We start from the raw sequence: 17,295 nt of genomic DNA, 5'->3' as shown, positions 1-17,295 counted from the left end.
GACCTGGTCCAGTCCCTTCTCTTAGCCATGAGACATACCCCCTCTGTAGGTCTGCAGTGGACAAGAATTTCTGTTCACCTCCTAGGAGAAGCTGGGGGAAGAGCTCTTTTATGGAGGGTCTGCCTGATGAACCTTCTGGATAGGTGTTAACATTTCTCAGCATTGGCCTTCCCTTTGTCCGTCAGGTGTCCTGAAGGGATAAATATGCACACTCACCTTGAAGACCTGGATGTTTGTGGAGTTATATCCCACAAACTATGGGCTGTGGCCTCCAGGATCTCTCATCCTTACAGTGGTTATTGCTGGTCCTGCAGGAATTGGTAGTAATTACCCTGAAGGTGCTCCTCCTGAAGCTTTGCATTCCTGGGCAGATCTCCCCTGGACTGTGGATTGCCCACCTCTCTGGTATTGTGCTGGGGGATTGCCCTGTAATGTTAGGACTTTGTTAGGTCCAGGGAAACTTTTGGTGTTGAGAATTTCCTTGCTTTAATGGTGGAAATCACGGTTTCCTCACACACTACCTCTTGATGCAGGAACCAGCAGGTACCAGCTGAGGTTGTCCTTGACCTGTGAGGCAAAGGAGAAATCCAATGTCACTAAGAGTCAGAGGAGCCTGGACAGACTTGACCAACATAGAGAGAAAGGGATGAAGGACTCAGCAGGGCATTTATTTTAGGCTCAGATTCCAAAGCTCTTCCAAGAGGCTGGAATTCAGAAAGCACCATGGTGCGGAGATTGTCACGTCCTGGTGGCCCAGTTCTAGTCAGAAGGCAGGACAAAGCACCTCTCGGTGATTCCGGGTTCCTGAGGTAATTTCAGAGGAGCTGTCCCTCTTCTCCCAGCCCCTTTCCATGTCCCCGTGTGACCAGGGAATGCAGTCATCACGTCCGTACATGAGGGGGTCCCCTGGGGGAGGGGCTGACATGTGGGTGTGCCATGTGGAAGGTTGTTCATTCTCTCCAGGTACATGAACTTCTGACTTCACCAAACCTTGGACCACCCACATCTGGGCTCCTTGTTTCATTGGCTTGTGATTTTTCTCATTGTTTGGGCTTCCCCGATAGATCAGTTCAAGCTTCCCTGATAGCATGCTCCTTGGAAGAAAAGCTTTGACCATCCTAGACAGTGCATTAAAAAGCAGAGACTTTACTTTGCTGGCCAAATTCCATCTAGTAAAGCTATGGATTTTTCAGTACTCATGTATGGATACGAGAGTTGGGCCATAAAGAAAGCTGAGCACTGAAGTATTGATGTTTTTCAACTGCTGTGTTGGAGAAGACTGTTGAGAGTCCTTTACTGCAAGGAGATCCAACCAGTCTATCCTAAAGGAAATCAGTGCTGAATATTCATTGGAAGGACTGATGCTGAACCTGAAGCCCCAATACTTTGGCCACTTGATTTGAAAAACTGACTCATTTGAAACGACCCTGATGCTCGGAAAGATTGAAGACAGGAGGAAAAGGGGAAGACAGGATGAGATGGTTGGATGGCATCACCGACTGGATGGACATAAGCTTGAGCAAGTTCTGGGAGTTGGAGATGGACAGGGAAGTCTGGCATGCTGCAGTCCATGGGGTTGTGAAAAATCAGTCATTACCGAGCGACTGAACTGATAGCTCAGTGGTAAAGAATCATCCTGCAATATAGGGTTCGATTCCTGGGACTGGAAGATCTGCTGGAGAAGGGATAGGCTACCCACTCCAGTATACTTGGGCTTCCCTGTGGCTCAGCTGGTGAAGAATCTGCCTGCAGTTTGGGAGACCTGGGTTTGATCCCTGGGTGGGAAGATGCCCTGAAGAAGGGAAATGCTACTCACTCCGGTATTCTTCCTTGGAGAATTCCATGGACTGTATAGTCTGTGGGGTCGCAAAGAGTTGGATACAACTGAGCAACTTTGACTTTCTCACTGTTTACTCTGTTCACTTCTCTTTGTGTGATTTCTGCTGAACAAGACTCACATAATGATCCCAAGATGGCGCTAGTGATAAGGAACCCGCCTACCAATAAGCAGATGTAAGAAACACAGGATTGATCCTTGGGTCATTAAGATGCCCTGGAGGAGGGCATGGCAACCCACTCTAGTATTCTTACTTGGAAAATTTCATGGAGAGGAGCCTAATGGGCTACAGTCCATTGGGTGGTAAAGAGTCTGACATGACTGGAGTGACCAGCATGCATATATTAGGACAAAAGTGATTTAAAATCAGTCAATTCCATCAACTAAAGGTAGTGTTTGTTCCATGAGACAGTCAGGAGGGATGCCTGAACACGAAGACGGTGCTCACAATGGCTTCTTTATTCATCATGGAATATTCTGTATATTCCTTAGAGGTATTGTACTCTCTCGTTTAAAGACTTGTCCTCATATGAACTTCTGGTGGCTCATAGCTTGACAAGAAAGCTGAGGATATCAAGTAAGAATTGGTTTTCAAGTACAAGCTTCCCTTTAGTATGTGTCCTCTATCTGCCGTAAAACCACCCAAATGACAGAAGTTACTGCACCTACTAGAGCCTGTCAATTAGTGAAGGGAGGAATGCCCTCGGTGGTGCTCAAAGAGCTGACATCACACTCAGAGCATTAATCATAGTTTTCTCCATGGAAATTCAGTGGGACTCCCACCCCAGGTTGATGTAGAAGGTGAGTCTGAGGACACCACAAACGTAGATGCAGAAACACAGACGACACAAACTTTTCATCTTCCTGCATCTGAGCGTGGTGTCAGCAGACTCAGCTTCTATCTCAGGTGGCGTGGAGGTCCCGCTGGGTCTCCGTGGAGAGAACTATGGCTGATGCTGTGAGTGAGGTGTCAGTTCAGTTAGCACCACCAAGGGGGGGTTCTTCCCTGGTGCTGGGTTTATACACCTCTGTTGTCTGATCCAGCTGTACTTACACTGTTGACCGCTGGCTAGCTCGTTCACTGGCCCTGCTGTGCTGAGCCGCACTGCTGAGTCACACAGAACCTCTCCTGTGGACTTAGCGAGCTTACACCAAATGTCCAGAGAACGGGCCTAAGTGACAAGAGGAAGCAACCCTAAGAGACCGTGCCTTTCGTGCGGTGAGGATATGGTCCCCTCTCTCAACCATCATTCTGCCTCAGAGACTGAGGAGGTACCTAAGAGTCATGAATGCAGATAAGTTCCCCAGAAAAACTGCTACAAGGAGAGGAAGCCTCCTGATAGGAGACCAGCTGTCAATCACCATCTGCACCTGCTCCTGCAACACACAATTGTACGTCCCCAGCTCTCCCTGGTGGTCATGGATTCCCCGGAGGGTGGCTGGTGTCTGGGCTCACACTGCCTTCCCCTCACTGGGCCTCTTGCACAGCAACACACTGCCGTGTCCTTGGTCATCACAGAGCTCAGCTGCAGGGAGTACTGGTTACCAGTAACCCCTGGTGATGGAGCAACCAGAGATGGCACAGGTGAGGGAGAGGGTCAGTGAGAGCTTCAGCAGTTCTGGACCCTACCCCTCAGCTGCACTGGGACAGGCCAGCTGGGGACAAGGAGAATCCGTCCCTGTCAGTCACCTGCCGTCACAATTATCCCCACAGACCCGTGTCTGCACCTGAGACCCTCATCTTGGGGAGCTGTCACCAGGCAGAGGAGAAGACCCCAAGGCCCCATTTTCTACCCAACAGCTGTGCCTTCACTGAGACCTCCATCCTGTGTGAGCAGAGAGGGGTGAGCTCTCACAGCCCAGGGGTGGATTTTACCCTGAAGCATGAAGAGGAATTTGCATTGAGGAGCTCTATTCCTGTGAATACAGAGAGGCTGTGGTCACACTCACCCTGGTCATCCCAGGATCCCCACGGGCGCCTTCTGAATTTACATGGTTGGCGAGGAAGTGTGGGCAAGCAGTGTGTCTATCAGATGGCTTGGAACCAGATCCCAGGGCAGGTCTGCCTTTCTGAGGCCAGAGTCTCCGCCCTGACGGCCCCCACCTCCTGCCCCTTGCCCATCTCAGCTCAGCCCTTCATCGTCTCAGTCCTTGGGTCTTTCCTCAGGGCTGAACCCAGCACAGCTCCTCCTTCCTTTCCCTGTGCCAGTGAAGGTCACTGTGATGGGAGCGAGGACCCATGGTGGTGGGCTCCACGGTGACCCCAGGGGCAAATCCACCTGAGCACCTCTGTATTTCCCCTTATGAATGATCCACAGATAAGCTCAGAATGGGTGTGGACTTCAGAGACATTGAGGCGAGATGGTATCACCCGGATTGACCTCACCTGGAATGTGTGTGTGTTGAGTGACTCAGTGAACTGGCCAAACTGTCAATGTCTATATAAGGACACAAGGTAACAGTGTTTATGTTCAGACACTAATAAAAGCTAGCATGTAGGTGAATTTTCAGTACAGAACCTGTGAATGATGAGAATCATTGCATATGCAGCCCTGGGGACCCCTGACACTGGAGCCTTTGACGCTGATTGCTGCAGATTCTAATGTGCAGTTTGACAGAAAGAAGGAGGTTGAGTCTCTTCCTCCTTCATGGACAAAAACAAAACGAAGATTAAAAGTGTTTAAATATCTCAAGTTTCCTTTCAGGATACTTAATCGTTTGAAAATAACATGAGAGTCAAAGGTTTTACTGAGTTCCTTTTAAAGAAGAGAAATGAAGGTGAAAAATTTTAGCTGTTTAGTATTATGTGTGTGTGTGTGTGTGTGTGTTTGCATAAAGCTATCCTGCTTCAAGGAAAAATTAAAATATATATAAACACAGTTTTCTGAGAGCGACATAAACCACAAAAATGAAATACCAGGACACAACAAGAAGGTCTGAGGTGCGGTTCCTGGGCAGGAGGAGGAAAGAGAAGCTCTGAGGAGAATCCCCCCCAGGCCCCCCACCGCCCAACGCCTCTTCTGCACCTGCTCCAGGGCTCAGCTCTGTACTGAGTCCTGAGCGCCCCCTGGTGGTCACGGGCCCCTATGCAGGGAGGTTTTTGTCTGGGCTCACACTGACTTCCCCTCACTGTGTCTCTTGCACAGTAGTATGTGGCCGTGTCCTCAGTTGTCACGCTGCTCAGTGACAGAGAGACTTGGCTCTTGGAGTTGTCCTTGGTGATGCTGAGCCGGGATTTCAGGGCTGGGTTGTAGCCTGTGCTTCCACCACTGCTTATACCACCAAGGCACTCCAGCGCCTTCCCTGGAGCCTGGCGGACCCAGCCTACAGCATTGCTGCTCAATGAGAATCCAGAGACCGTGCAGGTGAGGGAGAGGGTCTGTGAGGGCTTCACCAGGCTGGGGCCCGACTCCTTCAGCTGCACCTGGGACAGGACCCCTGTGGAGAGAGAGAAGCACGGTGACCCGTGGGCTCAGATGCAGCTTCCCCACGTGCCCATGTCTGACCCAGAGACACTCACCTCTGGGGGCTGAGAGCACAAAGAGGAGGGTCCACAGTGGGTTCATCTTCGAGCAGATGAGAGTCACCACTCCCGCAAGTCTCTTCAAGCCTGAGGAGGAGGCTGAATTTAAGGGAGCTGGTGCTCTGTTTCTACCCTGTGACCTGAGTGGATATTTGCATACAGGAGGGACCTCTGTATAAAAAGCAGAAAGCAGTGAATAGAGGTCCTGTCTATTGGGCTCCCCCTGTGAGGGGGTTGCTGAATGTGTCCTCAGAGAACTCAGCCCCTCCTGGGATCCCCCTCCCTATACCAGGAAGACTGTTGAGGAATGAAATGATGAAGGAGGGCTGGTCAGGAAACAAAATGCTTTCAGGGAACATGGCAGATTTGGGGAAGAGACTTTAATCCCACGAATGTGTTTACTGTTACTCAACAAATGCCCACCACACATTCAGGTACCAGCCATTTGTTAGACACAAACTCTTATTTTTTTTTCTTTTCTGATTAGCTGATGTTTACTTACTCCATATACAAACATCAGAGAAAAATATACAAGTAATAATCACATTGAGTTCAAATGGAGTTGAGTACAATTTAATGTCTATCAGAATTACTAAAGCATTTATATTTTCCTTTGCTTTCTTATCTATTTTTTCCTCTTGAACAGCTTATATAACCTCAAGAATCACTCTAGAGGTGGTTTGTTCATAGTAATTAAACACAGTATTAATTTTGTGGACAAAGTAGACATTTGTGCTGAGATGCTCGTCTTCCCAGCACGGCTGACTTGCCCCGTGGGCTGCATTTTCCTGTGCACAACTGAGTGTCTGCAGGAACTCGTGAACCTCAGCATCTCCTCCCTGAGGGTGGACACTGAGGACCCCAAGTCTGCTGAGGACTGAGGACACACAGCTCCTGGGAGCTCCTTAGGGCTGCTCTCCCCCGCCTGGCTGTGGCCCTGCGGCTGTGTCCTCACTCCTGCACTTCTGTGTGTGAGGATGTAGCCTGGGGCTGACGACAGTCACAGCACGTGTGGACTTGGCAGCGGGTTTGCCCGGGGTGGGGAGTGCTGTCAACATGTCATCAGTGGGGTTATCCCTCCTGGAGCCAGAAGTGACCAGTGTGTGTCCCCACTCTGACGGACGCCCTGTCCATGGGACCCTGGTCTTCTCCTGCCCTGAGACGTCACCCCTTCGGGTCTGGTGCAGGTCAGCTATTCCTCAGCACAGAGATCTCACCTGTGCACTGACTGAGTTAGAACCTGCTGTCTATGCAAAGCCCTTCCCGGTCTGGCTTTGGCCACAGCAGTTCTGCAGGAGCATGTCTTCTGTGCCAGATCCCGTTTCCCAACACCTGAATGTGCTCTGGGGAGAGGCCCCACCTCACTCTGCCTCAGAGCTTGTGGGGTCACTTGTGCCCGATGCTATGCAACATGGTCAAGACTCCTGAGGGTGACCCTGGAACTGTGGGCGTCTGGCATCCAGGTCACTGAGCTTCTAGGTGCGTCCTCATCCCTTGGCTCAACACCTTCGTCCATCATCAAAGCCAGTGGAGTCCTGTGGTGCATCTCCTAACAGGCTTTCCTCTCTCCTGCACTTTCGCTGATTTTGTGATCCCACTGGACCACCTGTAAAACCCAAATATGCTTCTCATCTCATGGGACTGGAAGGCCGCAGACCACATCCCCAATTCCACTACCAGTTGGTTTCTATGGGGTTTCGTTTATGGCATCAGAATTGGGATCCAGAGAATCCCCAACAACTCCTAAGCCATGAGCAATTTGATGCTGGTACCCACTCTGACCTGTTGAGTTCAGTGCTCTCTGAATGAGTGTGGTCTCGTAGCTTTGTGTGGAGTCTTTAGGTTTTCTATCTACAGTGTTCTGTGGATAATGAGAATTTTGCCTCTTGTAGTAAAGAATCCACTTGCAATGTAGGAGACCTGGGTTGACTCCCCATGTGTGAGATTCCCAGGAATAGGAAAGGCAACCCACTCCAGGATTCTTGCCTAGAAAGGACAAAGAAGACTGGCACGCCACAGTCCATGGGGTACACACACACACACACCTGTTACACACACACTCCTGTCACACAAACACACCAGTCACACAGACATACAGACAGACACAATCACACACCCAACAAACCTGTCACCCACACACATACCTGTCACACACACACATACTTGTTACACACAGCTGTCACACACACACACCCCTTTACACACACACACACACAAACATGTCACAGACACACAGACACCTGTCTCACACACACACATGTTACAGACACACACCTGTCACACACAAACACACCGCTGTTACACACACAAACACACACAGCTGTTACACACACACACTCCTGTCATACACACACATACATACAGGCATACAGACACACACACTCACACACACAACACACCTTACACACACACACACGTGTCACACATGCACACACCTGTCACACACCCATATACTTGTCACACACACCCCTTTCACACTCACACCTGTCACACACACCTCTTCACACACACAGACACAGCTGTCACACATACACATCTGTCACACACACTCACCCCTTCATACACAGACACACCTGTCACACACACTCACCCCTTCAGAAACAAAACTGGCACACACACACACCTGTCACACACACACACCCCTTCATACACAGACACACCTGTCACACACACACCCCTTCATACAAAGACACACCTGTCACACACACACACCCCTTCACACACACACACACACACACTGTCACACCCACACACCTGGTACACACACACACACCTGGTACACACACACACCTGGTGCACACACACCCCTCACATATACAGACACACCTGTCACACACACACCTGTCACAGACACACATACACACACCCCTTAACACACACACCTGTCTTACACACAGACACATCTGTTACACACACACAGACCTGTTACACACACACGAATGTCACACAAACATACAGACAAACAGTCACACACACATCTGTCACACATACACGTACCTTTACAGACACACACTCCTGTCAAACATGCACCTGTCACACACAGACATACTTGGTAGACCACACTTCTGTCACACACACACACACCCCTTTACACACACATCTGTTACCCACACACACATGTCACACACACACCTGTCACACAAACACACACACCTGTCACACAGACATACAGACACACACAGTCATCCACACACCTGTACACACACACACACCTGCTACACACACCTGTCACACACACCTTCAAACACACACACCTGTGACACACACACACCTGTCTCACACTCACACACATGTTACATACGCACACAGTCACACACACACCTGTCAAACACACACATGCCTACACATGCACAGACACCTATCACCACAGAAACACACACACCTGTCACACAGAGACATGCTAACTCTCACACACACACACCTACACACAAACACAAGCAAACACATGCACACATTCACACTCACAAATATACACACATACACAAACACTCATGCACACATCACACACACAAACATGCACACACATCCACACTCGCACATAGACTCAAACACATTCACACACTCATATACACACTGACACACACACAAACATGCACACACATCCAGACTGGCATGCTCACATACACACTCACACACATTCACACACTCATACACAGAATCAGACATATCCTCACATAATTCTCATGGACTCTCTGTGCTGTGTAATCCCAACAGGCCCCAATATTAAACGTCACCAGTCCTTGTCCTGCTAGTTATTGTTTTCAGTGAAAAGAGAAGACTCCATCTCTGAGACTCCCTGGCCCCCTCCTCACATGCTCCTGGGCAGCAGCCTGCACTGGGGTCCTGGGCACCCCCTGCCTGGGCTCACAGGGCAGTCTTAGCAGTGTTTCTGGCCTGGTATTAAGTGGCTGTGTTCTACCTTCAGAGTATTCTTCTAGAGACAGCATGTTGTTTTAATGATCTCTAGAAATAGCCTTTGGAGAAGGAAATGGCAAGCCACTCCAGTGTTCTTGCCTGGAGAATCCCAGGGATGGGGCATCCTGGTGGGCTGCCGTCTCTGGGATTGCACAGAGACGGACACGACTGAAGCGACTTAGCAGCAGCAGCAGCAGAAATAGCCTCAATAAATGCACACACTCTGTAGAGAGACCCCAAGGAAGGAGTTTGTGAGAACACCTGGACGTCGCCGCCTGGGGCTGCAGGGGCACTGATGCAGTTGACACTCACAGTGAGTCCCGAGGCTCTCGAGGACGTGGGGTCCCTTGGCCTCCTGGAGCCCCCCGTGGGCTAACATCATGTCACAGGATAGCTGCACGCAGAAGCGCGGGGCTCGATGCCCACTCCACCTACCGTTCACTCCTGGGCTCACCTGTTCTTGCAGCACCTGGACCCTGCAGGGGCCCCACAAGAAGGTCCAGATGAGCCCCCTTGTCGGAAACCAGTGCAGTCGCCCCTGACAACTCACAGCACAAACACCTGAGGGGCTCCTAGTGCCCACACCTGTGAGGAGACACCTGAGACAGTGCAGGAGGATGAGGCAGAGCCCTTGTCAGTGACTCAGGAGAGGCTGCCCTGAGGGAGTGCTCACCCAGGGAAAGGGGGATTGAGCATGCTCAGTCACCTCGGTCGTGTCTGACCCTTTGAGACCCCACAGACTGTAGCCCACCAGACTCCTCTGTCCATGGGATTCTCCAGGCAGGAACACTGGAGAGGGTTGCCACAACAGCACCCTGCAGAGAAGCTAGGTCAGCCATGTGCATGTCCCCTGGCAGGACATCTCTTCAGCAGGACGGCCTTGGGGTGCATCCATCCTCAGACTCCGTCCTGCTTCTCACCGTCCCTCCTGACCACCTGCCTGAGGACTTCAGGACCTGAGGTCATTGGGGAGACAGATCCACTGCCTAGTCAGCCACGTGTCCTCCAGCAGGACCCTGTGACAAACCTGCTTCCCCCTGTTCTGAGGCTCTGAAGGAACCTTCATAAATATTCCTGAGATCGTCAGATACCCAAGAGCAGGAGAGGGATACTGGCCATGTTGATCAGGCAGGAGAGAGCGGGTCTGAGGCCAGTAGTGAGGGCTCCAAGCCTGGTCTCAAGCTGTGGGTACCAGACCTCAGCGCCCTGCCTCCTGAATGGTGGCTGGCTGTGGTGTCTGCACACTAGCTCCCCTCCTCAAAGAGGCTGCATATCATAGCTCTGCCAGGTCCTTGGAGGTCACATGTGGGTAGGGGCTACCTGCATTGTTGAGGTTGAATACCCATGACTCAGGGGATCTGGGTCTGAGCTCTGAGCATTGCCAGGGTTTTCAGTACTGGCCCATCTGCATTCTACTCCCTCCTGGGCTGCAGTGCCCTGGTGCATTCCCTTCACTTAGCCATGAGATATGACCCCTCCGTAGGTCTGAAGTAGACAAGAATTTCTGTTCACCTCCTAGGAGAAGCTGGGCGAAGAGCTCTTCTATGGAGGGTCTGCCTGATTAACCTTCTGGTTAGGTGTTAACAATTCTCAGGGTTTGCCTTCCCCTCTTTCGTCAGGTGTCCTGAAGGGATAAATATGAACACTCACCTTGAAGATCTGGATGTTTCTGGAGTTATATCCCAAAAACCATGGGCTGCGGCCCCAGGATCTCTTATCCTCACAGTGGTTATTGCTGGTCCTGCAGGAACTGGTAGTAATTACCCTGAAGGTGCTCCTCCTGAAGCTTCACTTCCATGGGCAGATCTCACCTGGACTGTGGATTGCCCAGCTCTCTGGTTTTGTGCTGGGGGATTCCCCTACAATGTTAGGACTCTGTTAGGTCCAGGGAAAGTTTTGGTGTTGAGAATTTCCTTGCCTTAATGATGGAAATCACGGTTTCCACACACACTGCCTCTTGATGCAGGAATCAGCAGGTACCAGCTGAGGTTGTCCTTGACCTGGGAGTCGAAGGAGAAATCGAATGTCACTAAGAGTCAGAGGAGCCTCGACAGACTTGACCAACATAGAGAGACAGGGATGAAGGACTCAGCAGGGCACTTATTTTAGGCTCAGATTCCGAAGCTCTTCAAGAGGCTGGAATTCAGAAAGCACCACGGTGAGGAGATTTATGTCCCTGGTGGCCCAGTTGTAGTCAGAAGGCAGGATAAAGTGCCTCTCTGTGATTCTGGGTTCCTTAGGTAATTTGATAGGAGCTGTCCCCTTCTCCCAGCCCCTTTCCATGTCCCCGTGTAACCAGGGAATGCAGTCATCACATCCATACATGATAGGGGGTCCCTTGAGGGAGGGGCTGACATGTGGGTGTGCCATGTGGAAGGTTGTTCATTCTCTCCAGGTACATGAACTGCTGATTTCACCAAATCTGGGACCACCCGCATCTGGGCTCCTTGTTTCATTGGCTTGTGATTTTTCTCATTGTTTGGGCTTCCGCGATTCAGTTCAAGCTTCCCTGATAGCATGCTCCTTGGAAGAAAAGCTTTGACCAACCTAGACAGCGCATTAAAAAGGGGAGACTTTATTTGCTGGCCAAAGTCTGTCTTGTAAAGCTATGGATTTTCCAGTAGTCATGTATGGATACGAGAGTTGGACCATAAAGAAAGCTGAGCGCTCAAGTATTGATGTTTTTGACCGGTGGTGTTGGAGAAGACTGTTGAGAGTCTTTGGCCTGCAAGGAGATCAAACCAGTCTATCCTAAGGAGACCAGTCCTGAATATTCATTGGAAGGACTGATGCTGAAGCTGAAGCTCCAATACTTTGGCCACCTGATTTGAAGAACAGACTCATTGGAAAAGACCCTGATGATGGGAAAGATTGAAAACTGGAGGAAAAGGGGATGACAGAGGATGAGATGGTTGCATGGCATCATCGACTGGATGGACATAAGCTTGAGCAAGTTCTGGGAGTTGGAGATGGACAGGGAAGTCTGGCATGCTGCAGTGCATGGGGTTGTGAAAAGTCAGCCATTACTTAGCAGCTGAACTGTTAGCTCAGTTGGTAAAGAATCATCCTACCGTATAGGATTCGACTCCTGGGACTGGAAGAGCTGCTGGAGAAAGGATAGGCTACCCACTCCAGTATACTTGGGCTTCCCTTGTGGCTCAGCTGGTGAAGAATCTGCCTGATTTGGGATACCTGGGTTTGATCCCTGAGTTGGGAAGATGCCCTGTAGAAGGGAAATGCTACTCACTCCGGTATTCTTCCTTGGAAAATTCCATGGACTGTATAGTCTGGGGGATCACAAAGTGTTGGATACAACTGAGCAACATTCACTTTCTCATTGTTTACTCTGTTCACTTCTCTTTGTGTGATTTCTGCTGAATGAGACTCACATAATGATCGAAAGATGGCGCTAGTGATAAGGAACCCGCCTCCCAATAAGCAGATGTAAGAGACACAGGTTTGATCCCTGGGTCACGAAGATGCCCTGGAGGAGAGCATGGTAACTTGCTCCAGTATTCTTACTTGGAAAATTTCATGGACAGAAGAGCCGAATGGGCTACAGTCCATTGGGTGGTAAAGAGTCTAACATGACTGGAACGACCAGCATGCATATATTAGGACAAAAGTGTTTAAAATCACCACGTTCCATGAGCTAAAGGTAGTGTTTGTTCCATGAGACAGTCAGGAGGGATGGCTGAACACCACGACGGTGCTCACAATGGCTTCTTTATTCATCAGGGAATATTCTGTATATTCCTTAGATGTATTGTACTCTCTCATTGAAAGACTTGTCCTCACATATACTTCTCGTGGCTCATAGCTGGACAAGAAAGCTGAGGATATCAAGTAGGAATTGTTTTAAAGTAAAAGCTTCCCTTTACTATGTGTCCTCTATCTGCCGTAAAACCACCCAAAGGACAGAGGCTGCTGCACCTACTAGAGCCTGTCAATTAGTGAAGGGAGGAATGCCGCTCAGTGGTGCTCAAAGAGCTACACCACACTCAGACCATTATTCATAGTTCTCTCCATGGAAATTCATTGGGACCCCACCCCAGGTTGATGTAGAAGGTGAGTCTGAGGACACCACAGACATATATGCAGGACCACAGACGACACAAACTTTTCATCTTCCTGCATCTGTGTGTGCTGTCAGCAGACTCAGCTTCTATCTCAGGCTGGCGTGTAGGTCCCGCTGCGTCTCCATATAGAGAACTATGGCTGATGCAGTGAGTGAGATGTCAGTTCAGTTAGCACCACCAAGGGGGGTTCTTCCCTGGCGCTGGGTTTATACACCTCTGTTGTCTGAGTCCAGCTGCATTTAAACTGCTGACCGCTGTCTAGCTCGTTCACTGGCCCTGCTGTGCTGAGCCGCACTGTTGAGTCACACAGAGCCTCTCCTGTGGACATAGCGAGCTTACACCAAATGTCCAGAGAACGGGCCTAAGTGACAAGAGGAAGCAACCCTAGAGACTGTGCCTTTCATGCAGTGAGGATATAATCCCCTATCCCAACCACCAATCTGCCTCAGAGACTGAGGAGGTACCTAAGAGTCATGAATGCAGAGAAGTTCCCCAGAAAAACTGCTACAAGGAGAGGAAGCCTCCCAACAGGAGACCAGCTGTCAATGACCTTCTGCACCTGCTCGTGCAACACACAATTGTGTGTGCCCAGCACCCACTGCTGGTCATAGAGCCCCCAGAGGGTGGCTTGTGTCTGGGTTCACACTGCCTTCCCCTCACTGTGTCTCTTGCCCAGCAACACACGGCCGTGTCCTCAGCGGTCACAGAGCTCAGCTGCAGGGAGAACTGATCTTGGATGTCTCTGAGATGGAGGCGTGGCTCCTGATGGAGGGGCTGTGGTCAGTGTCACCGTCGTAGTTTATGCATGCCATCTGCTCTAGCCCCTTCCCTGCGGCCTGGGATATCCAGTTCCCACAATAACAATGTGATGGAGGAAGCAGAGACAGCACACCTGAGGACAGGGTCAGTGAGGGCTCACCAGTTCTGGCCCGACTGCTGCAGTGCTTCTGGGAGGGGACACTGGGAAGGAGAATCAGTCCCTGTCAGTGACCTGCAGTCACAACGATCCCCACAGTCCCATATCTGCACCTGAGACCCTCACCTTGGGGAGCTGTCACCAGGCAGAGGAGAAGACCCCACACCCCTGTCTTCTACACCACCACGCTGCCTTTCCTGACACCTCAGCCCTGTGGGAGGAGGGATGTGAGCTCCCTCAACCCAGGGGTGGATTGTATCCTGGAGCATGAGGAGGAGTTTCCATGTGGACCAGCCCTGTCCTTGTAAGTGGGGATGGAGTGTGATCACCATCCCTGTGGTGTTTCTGGGTCCCTGTGAGGTCTCTTCCCTTCAGCTCACTCAGTATTTGAATTTGGTCAGGGGAACATGTGGTTTATGAGCTGCATTGAAATCACTGCATCCAGGAAGAGGACTGAAGACACAGTATAGGATGGCCCTGTCTTTTCATATAGATATTGTTTTATCATCTGACTATTTGAGTTCAGTCAGTCACTCAGTCGTGTCTGACTCTCTGGGACCCCATGGACCACAGCACGCCAGGCCTCCCTGGTGTCACCAACGTCACATCACCAACTCCTGGAGTTTACCCAAACCTAAGTGCATGGAGTGAGTGATGCCATCCAACCATCTCATCTTCTGTCATCCCCTTCTCCTCCCACCTTCAATCTTTCCAAGCCTCAGGGTCTCTTCAAATGAGTCAGCTCTTAGCATCAGGTGGCCAAAGTATTAGAGTTTCAGCTTCAACTTCAGTCCTTCAGGATTATGAATATTCAGGATTGATTTCCTTTAGGATGGACTGGGTGGATCCCCTTGCAGTTCAAGAGACTCTCAAGAGTCTTCTCCAACACCGCAGTTCAAAAGCATCATTTCTTCGGGGCTCAGATTTCTTTGCAGTCCAACTCTGACATCCATACATTCCTACTGGCAACACCATAGCCTTGACTGCTGCAGCAAAGTAGCGTCAGTCTTGTCCGACTCTGTGCGATCCCATAGATGGAAGCCCACCACGCTCCCCCGTCCCTGGGATTCTCCAGGCAAGAACACTGGATTGAGTTGCCATTTCCTTCTCTAATGCATGAAAGTGAAAAGTGAAACGGAAGTTACTCAGTCGTGTCCGACTCTAAGCGACCCCATTGACTACAGCCTACCAGGCTTCTCCATCCATGGGATTTTCCAGGCAAGAGTACTGGAATAGGGTGCCATTGCCTAGACGAACCTTTTTTGACAAAGTAATGTCTCTGCTTTTTAATATGCTGTGTAGATTGGTCATAACTTTTCTTCCAAGGAGTAATCGTCTTTTTGATTCCAGGTTGCAGTCAGCATCTGCAGTGATTTTGGAGCCCCCCAAATAAAGTCTCTCACTTCTTGCACTGTTTCTCCATCTATTTGCCATGAAGTGATGGGACCGGATTTCATGACCTTAGTTTTCTGAATGTTGAGTATTAAGCCAACTTTTTCACTCTCTTCTTTCACTTTCATCAAGTAGCTTTTTGTCCTTCTTCACTTTCTGCCATAAGGGTGGTGTCATCTGCATAGCTGAGGTTATTGATATTCCTCCCGGCAATCTTGATTCCAGCTTGTGCTTCATCCAGCCCAGCATTTCCTATGATGTTCTCTGTATATAAGTTAAATAAGCAGGGTGACAATATACAGCCTTGATGTACTCCTTTTCCTATTTGGAACCAGTCTGTTCCATGTCCAGTTCTAACTGTTGCTTCTTGACCTGCATACAGATTTCTCAAGAGGCAGGTCAGGGGGTCTGGTATTGACATCTCTTTAAGAATTTTCCACAGTTTATTGTGATACACACAGTTAAAAGCTTTGGCATAGTCAATAAAGCAGAAATAGACGTTTTTCTGAAACTCTCTTGCTTTTTTGATGATCCAGAAGATGTCGGCAATTTGATCTCTGGTTCCTCTGCCTTTTCTAAAACCAACTTGAAGATCTTAAAGTTCTCAGTTCACATATTGTCCAAGGCTACTTGGAGAATTTTGGCATTACTTTACTGGCGTTTGAGATGAATGCAATTGTGCAGTAGTTTGAGCATTCTCTGGCACTGCCTTTCTTAGGGATTGCAATGAAAACTGCCTTTTCCAGTCCTGTGGCCCCTGCTGAATTTTCCAAATTTTCTGTCATATTGAGTGCAAACTTTCACAGCATCATCTTTTAGGATTTGAAGTAGCTCAACTGGAATTCCATCACCTCCACTAGCTTTGTTCATAGTGATGCTTTCTAAGGCCCATTGACTTCACATTCCAGAATGTTTGGCTCTAGGTGAGTGATGACACCATCATGATTATCTGCGTTGTGAAGATGTTTTTTGTACAGTTCTTTGTATTCTTGCCACCTCTTTTTAATATCTTCTGCTTCTGTTAGGTCCATAACATTTCTGTCCTTTCTTGAGCCCATCTTTGCATCAAATGTTACCTTGGTATCGTTAATTTTCTTGAGCAGATCTCTAGTCTTTCCCATTCTATTGTTTTCCTTTAATTCTCTGCATTGATCCCTGAGGAAGGCTTTCTTCTCTCTCCTTGCTGTTCTTTGAAAGTCTTCATTCAAATGGGTATATCTTTCCTTTTCTCCACCTGTCTCTTCTTTTAACAGCTATTTGTAAGGCCTCCTCAGATAGCCATTTTGCTTTTTGCATTTATTTTTCCGTGGGGATGGTGTTGCTCCCTGTCTCCTGTACATTGTCACAAGCCTCTGTCCATTGTTCATCAGGGACTCTGTCAGATCTAGTCCCTTAAACCTATTTCTCACTTCCACTGTATAATCGTAAGGAATTTGATTTAGGTCACGCCTGAATGGTCTAGTGGTTTTCCCTAGTTTCTACAATTGAAGTCTGAATTTGGCAATAAGGAGTTCATGATCTGAGCCACAGTCAGCTCCTGGTCTTGTTTTTGCTGACTCTATAGAGCTTCTCCATCTTTGGCATCAAACAATATAATCAATCTAATTTCTGTGTTGGCCATCTGGTGATGTCT

General features: G+C 49.3%; 1 protein-coding gene across 1 annotated transcript; it reads right to left on the bottom strand.

The window, feature by feature from the left end:
• Positions 1-2,740: 2,740 nt before the first annotated feature.
• On the bottom strand, positions 2,741-5,511 carry LOC112582664. The gene is made up of 4 exons (XM_045163842.1): positions 5,358-5,511; positions 4,755-5,275; positions 2,892-3,009; positions 2,741-2,793 (listed from the first exon to the last, which is right to left on the bottom strand). The coding sequence occupies exons 1-4, from the start codon at positions 5,401-5,403 to the stop codon at positions 2,741-2,743; spliced, it is 738 nt and encodes a 245-aa protein (XP_045019777.1). The 5' UTR covers positions 5,404-5,511.
• Positions 5,512-17,295: the final 11,784 nt, after the last annotated feature.

Source organism: Bubalus bubalis, chromosome 20 (assembly GCF_019923935.1).
Source record: "Bubalus bubalis isolate 160015118507 breed Murrah chromosome 20, NDDB_SH_1, whole genome shotgun sequence".
Classification (NCBI taxonomy): Eukaryota; Metazoa; Chordata; class Mammalia; order Artiodactyla; family Bovidae; genus Bubalus; species Bubalus bubalis.
Note: the sequence above shows the minus strand (reverse complement) of the source record. Positions and strands in the feature narration are given on the sequence as shown.

Coding starts and splice junctions, on each gene's coding strand:
- LOC112582664 (XM_045163842.1), bottom strand. CDS start 5,403: ATGAACCCACTGTGGACCCTCCTCTTTGTGCTCTCAGCCCCCAGAG. Junction 3,010..4,754: donor GACCTTCTTGTTGTGTCCTG/GTATTTCATTTT, acceptor CTTGTCACTTAG/GCCCGTTCTCTGGACATTTG. Junction 2,794..2,891: donor GCTAGCCAGCGGTCAACAGT/GTAAGTACAGCT, acceptor CCTCACTCACAG/CATCAGCCATAGTTCTCTCC.